This window comes from Symphalangus syndactylus, chromosome 14 (genome assembly GCF_028878055.3).
Source record: "Symphalangus syndactylus isolate Jambi chromosome 14, NHGRI_mSymSyn1-v2.1_pri, whole genome shotgun sequence".
NCBI lineage: Eukaryota > Metazoa > Chordata > Mammalia > Primates > Hylobatidae > Symphalangus > Symphalangus syndactylus.
In genome coordinates this window covers 10047193-10060762 of record NC_072436.2, presented here as the reverse complement: position 1 = coordinate 10060762, position 13570 = coordinate 10047193, and the positions used below count along the sequence as shown (strand labels likewise).

The window sequence follows — 13570 nt, the reverse complement described above, 5'->3', positions numbered from 1 at the left end:
ACTGCGCCTGGCCTATAACCTCTTCAGAGGACTGACTCTATACCAGCACTGTACTATCAAGTACTACACAGGTTATTCTTCACAACCCTTTGAAGATGTTGCTGTTTTCTTTTCATTTTATAGAAGAGGAAACTAATGCACAGAGGTTAAATAATTTGCCCAAGGTCACACAGATAGTAAGAGGTAGCGGCCTGGCGTGGTGGCTCACGCCTGTAATCCCAGCACTTTGGGAGGCTGAGGTGGGCGGATCATCTGAGGTCAAGAGTTTGAGACCAGCCTGACCAACACGGAGAAACCCTGTCTCTACTAAAAATACAAAATTAGCCGGGCATGGTGGCGCATGCCTGTAGTCCCAGCTACTCAGGAGGCTGAGGCAGGGGAATCGCTTGAACCCGGGAGGCAGAGGTTGCGGTGAGCCAAGATCGCACCATTGCACCCCAGCCTGGGCAACAAGAGCGAAATTCCATCTCAAAAAAAAAAAAAGAGGTAGTGTCAGGTCCCCAAATCTAGCTATATTTATTCCAGAACCTGTGCTCTTAACCGTTATACTGTATTCCCATTGAATGTCCAGATTTAAGTAACTGTTTCCCTACTGATAAACATTCTTTTTACAGTTTATGTTGCTTCCTGTTTTTTACAAATGGAATTCATAGATGTAGACTTTGTGGGGTTTTTTTCTAAAAAGAAATAAAAAAAAATTTATTGAATATTCCATTTCCCCCACTAATTTAACTTCTATGCTTATCATGCTAAATATACTTAGATCTGAACTCTTCTATTCTGAACCAGTACAACATAGTCTGAACAACAGTAGCTTCACAGCACTTAGAGAAAGGCACACATCAATGCATCTAAACCCTTCTCACATTCTCAAGTCCCAACCCCAACCCTGTACCCTTCTTCCTTGTGGCGTTCTCTCAAAACCCTTACGCATTACAAAAGTTTCAACACCTAACAACTTCCCATATTTCTATCCATACTTTCTTCCAGTCTCAAGGAGGCATTCCTCCTTTCCAAGGTTAACTTCTTCACCTGAGTTCTCATTCCCAACTGCCTCTACCTCACCTGAGATCACATCTGTAACCATCCTTCTTGTTAAACACTTGCGTTCCTCTCTCTCCACTGGCTTCTTACTTACCTCATCCTACAAGCATATACTGGTCTCCCCAACTCAAATAACAAACACCAGAAAAGTTCCATCTGCCATGGCTTACTAACCAGTCACTCGGGCCGGGCACAGTGGCTCACACCTGTAATCCCAGCACTTTGGGAGGCTGAGGCAGGTGAATCACCTGAGGTCAGGAGTTCGAGACCAGCCTGGCCAACATGGTGAAACTTCCTCTCTACTAAAACACAAACTTAGCCAGGCGTGGTGGTGGGCATCTGTAATCCCAGCTACTCGGGAGGCTGAGGCAGGCAGAGAATCACCTGAACCTGGGAGGCAGAGGTTGCAGTGAGCTGAGACTGCGCCATTGGACTCCAGCCTGGGCGACAGAGTGAGACTCCATTTCAAAATAATAATAATAATAATACAAAAAAAAACCCATTCACTCACCCACCCACCCACCCACTCACCCGTCCATCGATTCATCCTGTCCCTTCACACCACATGTCCAGTAATTCCTCAAGTCTTTACAATAGTTTCCACCCCTCTACTAAAACTGTTCTCTGGAACACCAACCAAACCAAGTCTTGTCTCACACTTCATTTACCTCTGCAGAATTCAACACTCATTTCTGAGGCTTTCTTTCCTCAAAACCCTGGATAGTTTGTGTCTCTTCTGCCTCTCACTTGTTTCACTTTTCACCATAAAGATGGACATATCTTAAGGGTTCAGGCCTCTCCTCTTCCTTCACACTTTCTCTCCTCTTCACAGAATCGAAGCAAAGGTTTTGACTTATGAGAGAGCTGGATTTTATCCTGATGCTGCTGTCTATCAGCTTTGTGACCTAGGACAAATTATTTAAACTTTTTGAGCTTTGGTTTATTTGTAAAATAGAGACAATAATACTTCTTTCAACAGATTATTGTTGGGATCAAGTAAGATCACATGTGTATAGAAGCTGGTTAAGCCCAGTGGGCAACTGATAAATTTTGGCTTCTCCCTTCCCATACTCAACTCCCAAACCTTTGTCTCAGATCTTCAGCATTTCAGTCCAAATCTTCAATCACCTGCCATATCTTTGCATCCAGATAGCCCATCTTTGCCTCAAACTCAATAACCTTTTCTTCTGGAAGGAGGAGGAATCAAGAGGACTTTATCTGAAGAGCTGGCACCAGAACTCCTCTTAGGGAAGGCACTATCTTTTTGGAGGATGCACCTTAATGAGCTACTTAGAATGGAGAGCGGCACACTAAGGGTATGTATGGGTGCGTCTGTAGCTCCTTGATGGAACCTAAACTGCTTGTAATTTGTTTTTCTTCTAAGACATAAGAGTGAAGAGTCAAAAAGAAAGAAGGAAAGATAAGAGGAAGGAGACATTAGGACCAAGAAAGGCTAGGGTTGGAGAACTTAAAGAGTCAGTAAAACTCTAAAGTAAAGTTTAGGGTAACTATGCTTACGATTCCTCTGGAGTTGTTTGCATTTCTATAATGTACACCCCAACTCATCATTCCCCACAAATCATTAGTCAAATCTATATTGAGAATATATCATGTGAATGGAATTTTTTGGAGAAACTGAAGAATGGACTGATGTCACATCTGCAGTGGGGAAAGACAGCAAACTGGATCGCGGGAGTCAAAATGATCGTAATGTGAGTCCCTTGGCAATCCACAGAAACCTTCGAGGGGGCATTAAAATCCTCTATTCTGTGGTTTTGGGAAATGAGTGGGTTTCTGTCTAATTTCCCCGGATCTTGAGGCAAAGTAAAGCAACCAGCCGACATTTAGGACTCACTTCAAAAGCAGTTTCTGCTCCAGAATTCCAATTTCTGTCAATGGTATCTCACTTCTCTGGTCACCCAGGCTAAAAACGTCAGTCATCAAAGAAACAAAAACACTGAACATGTGCTCTGTGCAAAGCATCCTGGGTCAAGACCTTAGCCCTTTCCAAGTTCAATTACAGTGGGTTATCTTCTAAGAGTTTCCTACCAAATCTCTCTGCTTCCAGTCTCTCCTCCAAATCACTCATATTTCTTAAAAAGAGATATTCAGCCGGGCATGGTGGCTCACACCTATAATCCCAGCATTTTGGGAGGCTGGGTGGATCACAAGGTCAGGAGTTCGAGACCAGCCTTATCAACATGGTGAAACCCCATCTCTACTAAAAATATAAAAATTAGCTAAGAATGGTAGCAGGTGCCTGTAATCCCAGCTACTCGGGAGGCTGGGGCAGGAGAATTGCTTGAACCCAGGAAACGGAGGTTGCAGTGAGCCGGGATCACACTATGGCACTCCAGACTGGGCAAAAGAACAAGACTCCATCTTAAAAAAAAAAAAAAAAAAAAGAGAGAGAGAGAGAGAAAGAGAGAGAGAGACTCTTCCTAGATTAAAAGATTTAACCTTTTTTTTTTCTTTTTTAAAGTTAGGGTCTCGCTCTGTCACCCAGGCTAGAGTGCAGTGACCAGATCATAACTCACTGTAGCCTTGACCTCCTGGGCTGAGGCAATCCTCTTGTTTCTGCCTTCTGAGTAGCTGGGACTACGGGTGCCCACCACCATGCCTGGTTATTTTTAAAATTTTTTGTAGAGATGAGATCTCACCACGTTGACTGGGCTGGTCTCAAACTCCTAACCTCAGGTGATCTTCTGGCCTTGGCGTCCCAAAGTGGAAGGATTTCTTGAGCCCAGGAGTACAAGATCAGCCTGGGTAACATAGTGAAACCCCATCTCCATTTATTTAAAAAGAAAAAAAAAAGTCTACCTTCAATGCCTTTTGCTACTAAGAACCCCACCCTTTCAGTTATCAAGCTCTCGTCTTTATTTTATCCAAAAGGCACAAACCCCTCTGTGCTGTTATTTTTAAGAGCTTTATTGAAGTATAATAAATATGGCATAAAATTCATCCATTGAACAATTCAATGATTTCGGCAACCATCATCACAATCCAGCTGAAAACATTTCCATCACCCCAAAATGTTCCATCATGCCCATTTACAATTAATTCCTACTCTTATTATCAGCCTTAGGCAAACACTATTCTGCTTTCTATCTCTATAAATGTGCTTCTTCTAGCCATTTCATATAAACAAACTCATACGATATATAGCCTTGCATCTGGTTTCTTTCCCTTAGCATAATGTTTTTGAAGTTAAATCATGTTGTAAAGCATGTATCAGTAGTTCATCCCTTTAAATTGCTGAATATGGCCAGGCGTGTTGTCTCATGCCTATAATTCCTGCACTTTGGGAGGCCGAGGCCGAAGGATGGCTCAAGACTAGGAGTTCAAGACCAGCCTGGGCAACAGAGTGGGACCCCATCTTTACAAAACATAAATTTAAAAAATTAGCTAGGAGTGGTGGCATGTGCCTGTAGTCCCAGCTACTTGGGAGGCTGAGGCTGGAGGAGTGCCTGAGCCCAGGTGGTCGATGCTGCAGGGAGCTATGATCGCACCACTGCACTCCAGCCTGAGCACTAGAGCAAGACCCTGTCTCTAAAACAAAAACAAAGAAACAAACAAAAAACTAAACTGCTGAGCAGTGTTTCATTATATGACTGTACCATGATATAAACAATGGATTTTGTTTATCCATTCACCAGCTGATGTACACTTGGATGATTTCCAGTTTCTTGGCTATTATGAGCAATGCTGCTATGAACATCTGCATCCATGTCTTTGAGTGTACATATGTTTTCAATTTTTTGGACAGATTCATAGGAGTGGAACTGCTGAATCATAAGGCAAATTTATGTTCCACTGTTTAAGACACTGCCCAACTTTCCAAACTAGCTGTACTATTTTACATTTCCCACGGCACTTCATAAAGATTCCAATTTCTCTGCATTCTCAACATTTGACATTGTCTGCCTTTTCTATTTTAGTTATCCTAATTCTAATAGGTGTGAAATGGTATCTCATTGCAGTTTTAATTATATTTCCCTAATGGCTGCTGATGTTGAGCATCTTTCCATGTGTTCATCAGCCATTCCTACAACTTTTTCGGTGAAATATCTATTCAAATCTTGCACATTTTTTTTTTTTTTTTTGAGACACAGTCTTGCTCTGTCGCCCAGGATGGAGTGCAGTGGCCCAGTCTCCGCTCACTGCAACCTCTGCCTCCCAAGTTCAAGTGATTCACCTGTCTCAGCCTCCCGAGTAGCTGTAACTACAGGCACCGGCCACCACGCCCAGCTAATTTTTTGTATTTTTAGTAGAGATAGGGTTTCACCATGTTAGCCAGGATGGTCTCTATCTCCTGACCTCATGATCCGCCTGCCTCAGCCTTCCAAAGTGCTGGGATTACAGGCGTGAGCCACCGTGCCCGGCCTCTTGCACATTTTTTAATTGGGTGGTTTGTCTCCATAATATTGAGTTATAAGAGTTCTTAATATTGATACACATCCTTTATGTGATTTGCAAATATTTTCTTTCAGAAAGTAGCTTGTCTTCTCAACTTTTTACTGTCTTTTGAGGTGGTAATGTTTCTAATTTCGAATAAATCCAATTTATTATTATTTTTTACTTGTATGGATTTTGCTTTTGGTGTCACATCTAAGAACTCTTTGCCCAATCCAAATCAAATAACATTTTTCTCCTATGACTTCTTCTAAGGGTTTCATCGTTTTTGCATTTAGGTCTATGATCCATTTTTTTTCTTTTATTAGTGACAGGGTCTCAATCTGTCACCCAGGCTGAAGCGCAGTGGCACAATCATAGCTCACTGCAGCCTTGAACTCCTAGGCAAAGCAATCCTTCTGCCTCAGCCTCCCGAGTAGCTGATATCATGCCACCATGCCCAGGTAATTTTTTAAAAAATTTTTTGTAGAGACAGGGTCTCATTCTGTTGCCCAGGCTGGTCTTGAACTCCTGGGCTCAAGCCATCCTTCAGCCTCGGCCTCCCAAAGTGCTGGGATTACAGGCATGAGCCGCCATACCTGGCCCCATTTTGAAAATGGCTTTGTGGAGATACAATTTATATACCACAGAATTCACCTATTTAGTGTGTACAATCCAATGGTTTTTAGTATATTGACCGTGTTATACAACTATTCACCACTATCTAATTTTAGAACACTGCCATTATCCCAAAAAGAAATCCATTAGCAGTCACAGCTCATTTCTCCCTCTCCCTAGCCTCTGGCAGCCGCAGGCACAGCCACTGCGCCACTGCCACTAATCTACTTTCTGTCTCCGTGGATTTGCCTCTTCTGGGCATTTCTTATAAATGAGATTATTCAGTAGATGGCCTTTTGCACCTGGCTTATTTCACTGAGTATAACATTTTCAAGGTTCATCCAGGTTGTAGCACATATCAAATCTTCATTCCTTTTTATTGCCAAATAATATTCTATTGTGCAGACTTACTATATTTTATTTATCAGTAGTTCTATTCATCGGTTGATGAACATTTGGGTTATTTCCACCTTTTAGCTATTATGAGTAATTCATGTGCAAGTTTTTATGTGAATGTATTTTCTTCATTTTTCTTGAGCGTATACCTAGGAGTAGAACTGCTGAGTCATCTAGTAACTAACCATCTGAGAAACTGTCAAACCGTTTTCCAAAGTGGCTGCCCCACTTTACATTCACACTGGCAGGGTATGAGGGTTTTGCTCTCTCCATATCCTTACCAGTACTCACCATTATCATTTTTTAAAATTATAGCCATCCTAGTGGGTGTGAAGTGGTATCTAATTATAGTTTTGATTTGTATTTCCTTGAAAGTTAATAATGATCATCTCTTCAGGTGCTTATTGTCCACTGTATATCTTTTTTTGGAGAAATGTCTACTCAAGTGCTGTGACCATTTTTAATTGGGTTGTCTTTTTATTATTGAGCATATGAGTACCTTATATATTCTAGATACAAATTCTTGTCATACCTATGATTTATAAATATTTTCTCCCATTCTCTGGGTTCTCTTTTAACTCTATAATCCATTTTGAGTTAATTTTGGTGATGTAAAGAATAGGTCTGAGTTCATTTTCTTTTTTGCTCGTCCCAGCATCATTTGTCGAAACCACTATCCTTTCCCCATTGAATTGTCTCGGTACTTTTGTCAAAATCAACTGACAATAAATGTAAGGATTTCTGGTTCATAACTCTGTTCCACTGATCTATATGCTCTTCGTTGTGCCAATACCACACTATCTTGATTACTGTGGCATTATAGTAATTATATGCATAGTAACTTTTAAAATAGGGTAGTGATAGTCCTCCAACTTTGTTCTTTTTCAAAATTGTTCTGGATATTTTAAAGTGTCAAATAGTGCCAACCAAATAATTCCTTATTTTGTAATAAGTTACTTCTTTTTTTTGAGACGGAGTCTCGCTCTGTCGCCCAGGCTGGAGTGCAGTGGCGCGATCTCAGCTCACTGCAAGCTCTGCCTCCCGGGTTCACATCATTCTCCTGCCTCAGTCTCCTGAGTAGCTGGGACTACAGGCTCCCGTCACCATGCCTGGCTAATTTTTTGTATTTTTAGTAGAGACGGGGTTTCACCATGTTAGCCAGGATGGTCTTGATCTCCTGACATCGTGATCCGCCCGCCTCGGCCTCCCAAAGTGCTGGGATTACAGGCGTGAGCCATCGCGCCCAGCCGTAAATTGCATATTTTTAAGTGTATGGTTTCAAATCTAATATTAAATTGATACTCCTAAAGCTAGGAGAAACTTATATAAAAACTTTTATAGTTATTCGACAAAGACTTATTATCCATGCCTTTAAAAACTGTTCTTGCAATAGGAAAGACCCATTTGACAAGAATATGTGTACTCTAAAATAACAAAAATTTGGAGAATGATGATGTAGACAGATGTGATACATCTACGGCTGGGTGCAGTAGATCACTCCTGTAATCCAGTGCTTTGGGACCCCGAGGTGGGAGGACTGCTTGAGACCAGGAGTTCAAGACCAGCCTGGGCAACACAGTGAGATACTGTCTCCACAAAAACTTTAAACATTAGCCAGGCATGGTGGTGTGTGCCTGTAATCCCAGCTACTGAGGAGGCTGAGGCAGGAGAATCGCTTGAGTCCAGGACTTTGAGGTTGCAGTGAGCTTTGATAACACCACTGCACTCCAGCCTGGGTGCCAGACTGAGACCCCGTCTCTAAAAATAAATTATTTAATTTTTTAAAATCTACAATCAGTTGACTTTAAGTAAAGGAGATTATCCTTGATTATGTGGGTGGGCCTCGTCTAGTCAGTTGAAGGCCTTAAAAGCAAAAACCCGGGTTTAACCAAGCTAGCTGGTCAGGACTCTGATTACCATTCTGAATTTCTGTAGTAGGTTTACTTCTTAAAGACTTCGGCAAAACAAATTATTCCTATTTTCCAACTTGCCCAAATATGTGGAGGGAAACAAACTAGATTTATGAGGTACTGATTTACATAAATTAAATTGTCTTTATATTATGCCTATTTCTTCCTGGATAGAGAAAACAGGCTTGTATCAATGTGGACTTTTATCAATGTGGATACTTCTGTCAAAAGATGAACTTTCATAAAAGCAACCATCTCCGCAAAGCCATACCTTTCTTTGCTAAACAAATGATCTTGGGCTTTTAAAGATGCAAAGATCTTAGAGAAGCACGTATGACCTCGAACTCAAAAATTACAAAAGTACATCCAAATATAGTAGAATCGTGCTCTAAATTGCTTTCTATGCTAATGTAGAAATGCTATACAGAAACTCCCACCATACTTTCTATTACTTAAATGATTAATATTCACACAATTATTAATAAATCTAAAAATCACCTAATGCATAACATTATTCACTGTTGCATTGTTTGCAATAGTAAGATACTGAAAAAACAACTCAGAGATGTTTATCAATAGGAGACTACATAAAAAAAAAGATGGCATATGCATACAGAGGAATACTATATAGTTGTTAAAAAGCACAAAGAAACTTATCAAATATGAGACAATATAAAAAGATCTCCAATATCTCTGAAAGCAAACAGAGCCAGGTGTAGAACAGTCTAACAGCATGCTATGCTTGCATTTACACAAGAAACTCTAAAAGAATTCCAAAGAAACCAAAAGTGGTTACATGGGATGGGAGGTTTAGAGGGAGGAAGGAGAACCAGGTGGATGGACAACAGCGGCGAGAACAAGGATTTCACTGTACGGCGTTTTCCCTCTTTTAAAGTTTGAACCATGTGACTATATTACCTATTCAAAAATAAATAATTCTAAATAATTTAGGCTATTTATTTCTATCTATCTCTATTTAAGGATAGAAAAAAGCTACAAACCCAAGTCTCAACTTGAAATCAGCCATTCTTGATAGGATTTAAATGTTTCTATTTCAATGTGCATACAAAACTAAGAAGTTCCATTAAAAGTACTAAGAAAAAAGCAATTTCCGCTGGACACTGTGACCATCATTACAAGGACAGATGATGGTGTTTCTTTCCGAAACACCTGTTCTACAGGCAGTGCAGTTCTAGCCGCTTTCCAGCGAACCAGATCGTGGTGTCAACTTAACACTCAAACTACAAGGTATGTCATCTGGAGAAAGCTGACTCTGCTACTTGCTTTGTTCCACTATTAGTACTCAGGATAAGGATAAGGAGACTTCTCAAAATCAACCCAGGCTGATTCCTCTACAGGGACTTCAATTATGACACAAAATAGCCTTCATTCCACAATCATGGAATGATTGTTTTAAGTCTTGTTTTTTGAGTACAAGTTCAAAACCCAATTCCTTGAGAGGTAGAGGTAGACAGTATAGTATGAAGAACACTAACTAGCTGAGAGACTCTGGCCATACCAATTTATTTCTCTGGTCCTCCATTTTCTTATCAGTGAAATGAATGGGAGGCCAAGGCGGGAGGATTGCTTGAGACCAGGAGTTCAAGACCAGCCTGGGCAACATAGTGAGACACTGTCTCTACAAAAAACTTGCCTGGGTGTGGTAGCTCACGCCTGTAATCCCAGCACTTTGGGAGGCCGAGGCAGGCAGATCACCTGAGAGGTCAGGAGTTCAAGACCTGCCTGGCCAATATGGTGAAACCCCATCTCTACTAAAAACACAAACGATTAGCCGGGTGTGGTGGCGAACACCTGTAATCCCAGCTACTTGGGAGACAGAGGCAGGGGAATTGCTCGAACCCTAGAGGCAGAGGTTGCAGTGAGCCAATATCGCACCACTTCATTCCAGCCTGGGCGTGACAGAGAGAGATGCCGACTCAAAAAAAAAAAAAAAAGATTAAACACTAGGTAGGCATGGTGGTCATAGCCAAACTCTGTCAACGGTTCCTTTCAGGACTAACACCGTAATCCCACAAAAAGCCAGGTCAATTCAAAGATCAGAAGAAAGGCGATGCCTCTATCTAAAACATATATGCAAGCTCACGTAAGGTTTCAAATACACAAAGGTTTGCTGACAGAGACAGTATGTTCTGATTCTATTTTCTATGTTTTAGCTTCAACATAAATAATTTGGTCCACTTGCTGTAAAGACTTCTCTAAGTATAACTTCTGATTTAACATGAATTACAGTTTTACAGTTAAACTTTTAAAAGACTGGTAGAGTGGAGAGGATTATTTAAGACACAGTATTGAGTGTGCTAATTAACAAAAGTTTTGGTTTGGTCTATTGTCTTTTTATTATCATCACCCAAGATTCATACTTGTACAAATATGCTTCGGGTAACAGCCTTCCAGAGGTTTACCCATGTTAAGTCCCGCATGTGAAAGAGCGGTAAATACTTTTCTGAGGCAGCAAACACTGTTGAAAATTCCAAGCTCAGCAAAGTATGCTCCATATTTTGATCAATAAAAGCCATGTGGCTTAAGAAAAACAGTGCCCACAAATACTGCTGCATATTTTTGTCTATTTTAAAAAGATTTCCTCGTGCCGCCCTAAGAATATTTTTGTCTATTAAAAAACAAAATCTATGCCTTGTTTAGCATGATTTTACGTAGTCATAATCAGTCAGAGCTGCTGGGCGCGGTGGCTCACGCCTGTAATCCCAGCACTTTGGGAAGCCGAGGCGGGCGGTTCACGAGGTCAGGAGATCGAGACCATCCTGGCTAACACGGTGAAACCCCGTCTCTACTAAAATACAAAAAATTAGCCGGGCATGGTGGCGGGCGCCTGTAGTCCCAGCTACTCGGGAGGCTGAGGCAGGAGGATGGTGTGAACCTGGGAGGCGGAGCTTGCAGTGAGCTGAGATCGTGCCACTGCACTCCAGCCTGGGTGACAGAGCGAGACTCCGTCTCAAAAAAAAAAAAAAAAAATCAGTCAGAGCTTTATTAAAATACTAATGACCCACAGCTTTATCTTAGACCTTTCTAAAACAATTCTTCCTCATATTCATCTTTGCAAGGATTCATTCCTTGGCACAAAAGCAGTGAGAAACACAGCTCCGGCAGACACTCTGCAGGGATGCGGGCAGGTTCATCGTCTGGCCCCTGCTTTCACCTGGCAGACACTGGACACACTGCTGAGAAACCAGCTCATCTCATTAGTATGTCTCTATTCTACCAAAAAGAGACGAGGCTCTGCTCCAATTCTCACACCTCATTCTGAGAACACCAAAATCTCCATCAGGTCCTAAGCAGACAGAATGTGGCAGCCATTCATCCCCAGAAGTCTTGAGTAAAATTAAAAGTAATTAATTAAAGTAAAACTACTTGCAATTAAAAGTAAACAACGGCTAGATCATGCAATTCACACTGGCCGGTGCTCACGTAACTGAACTACCTTCTTGTGATTCTCTGCTTTGCTGTCAAAATCCTCCTCCACCTCCAATGCTGATACCACAACCCAGAGGCTGGAGACATTTAAGTGAAGGGATGATTCTAATAACACACATACTTCTATACGTTTCCAATACCTCTGCCCTGTCCCAGAGCTGGTCCCACTCCAAAACCCAGGCTTGCCACTACGCTAGCAAAGGGGCAATCCGAGTGACCCTGATACTCAGATTCCCAAACATTGCTGTTACTTTTTCCCCCCCGCTTCTGACAGCCTCTGCAAAAGCACCAGCACTGCAAATGCCTGTTTGGCTTCCATCCTCCAGCAGGCAATGGAAGCTTTTCCAGGAGAAACCTAATTCTAACCTTTCCAGAGGCCAGGAGACGGCAGCGCAGGGATAGCACCTGGCGCAAGTGCCTGTTTGGATGCCGAGGTCGCCTCCCCCGCTGCCCTCGGACCCCGCGAGGCAAACAGGCTGTGGGCCGGGCCAGCCGGGTCCGTGCGGGGCGCCGACCTCGCCTGCGACGCCGCCGCAGCCCCGCTCCCCAGGAGCCTCAGTCCCTGCGGGCACGCGTCCCCGTCACGGGACCGATTACAATGGAGGCCGCTCCCGTCCTCCCGTGGAGAGGCTCGGTGCCCTCGGTGACCCTGCCAGACCCCGCAGGACGCCCCGTGGGCTAATTCGCCCGGGGCGGGGGAGACCTTGGCCTTCTCGAAGACCTCCCACGCTCGAAGACCGTTTCGGAGCGGCCGCAACCACTGGGTCCCCGAAGACCCGCGGGGCCCCCTCAGGCCGTCCCGCCCCGGACCCCTGCCCCTGCCCCTCTCCCTCCTCGCGGCTGCGGCGCCCGCCCGCCCTCACCGGACTTGGGCGGGTAGCGGTACACGGAATTAGACGGGATGTCCACCTCCTCCACGCCCGCGTGCTGCCGGCTCGTCAGGGCCCCCATGGCCGCTGCGGCTGCAGCCCCGGCCCGGCCCCAGTGCCCGCGCCGCCCTCCGCGCTTCACCGCGGCCGCCCGCCTCGCGCCCGGTGCGGGGGCCGACTGCCCGCCGCGGCCGGCTCCGCTGTGGCGCTGCGGCTCTGGCGGCGGGGAGCCCCCGGCGCGCCGCGCACCATCCTCCGCCGGGCACCGCGGCAGCGCCTCTGCCGAGGGGGCTGCGGGGCTGGGCCGGGGGCGCCGCCGCCGCCTCAGGCCCCGTGATGTCAGCGGCGGCTCCGCGCGGGGACCGCGGCGGCCCCAGCCAATGGCGAGGCGGGGCGGGAGCGCCCGCGCCGGAGCAGCCAATGAGCGCGGGACTGCAGCAGGAGCCGGCGGCGCGTGCCTCGCGCGGGGAGCCGCGGCTGGACTCGGCGCCCGTGGACGCAGCCCAGGGTCTCGCGGCGGGGGCGGGGGAGGGGGCGGGGACTCGCGACGGGGGCGGGGGAGGGGGCGGGGACTCGCGACGGGGGCGGGGGCGCGGCTGGGGGCTCGCGGCGGGGCGGGGCGGGACCGGCCGGAGCGGGGACCCCAGGAAGCGAGCGCTGCGCCGGGCAGGGACGCGTCGCCGCTCCGCGCCTGTTTATCCCGGCTCGGATTACCGCGCAGGGAGCCGCCCCCTCCCGCGGTCCGCGAGGCCTGGTCGGGAGCTCGCTCGCCATTGTCCCGGGCGTCCCAAAGCGGGCGGCCCCCGCTCCGCAGCTCCCGCGCCTGGAGGAAGCCTTCCCAGCCCCGCCCCTCAGCGTCTGCCGGCGGAGGTCGTCGGAAACCTCATGCAG

General features: G+C 45.3%; 1 protein-coding gene across 3 annotated transcripts in view; it reads right to left on the bottom strand.

The window, feature by feature from the left end:
- The window catches only part of RNF157 (ring finger protein 157), a 100236-nt gene extending 87149 nt beyond the window's left edge, over positions 1-13087 (bottom strand). Inside the window, exon 1 of one of the 3 annotated variants that reach the window (XM_055242133.2) lies at positions 12674-13087. In XM_055242133.2, the coding sequence (XP_055098108.1) occupies positions 12674-12761 (88 nt within the window). In that variant the 5' untranslated portion in view covers positions 12762-13087. The remainder of the gene's footprint in view (positions 1-12673) is intronic. The other 2 variants (XM_055242132.2, XM_055242131.2) reach the window with 2 other exon arrangements.
- Positions 13088-13570: the final 483 nt, after the last annotated feature.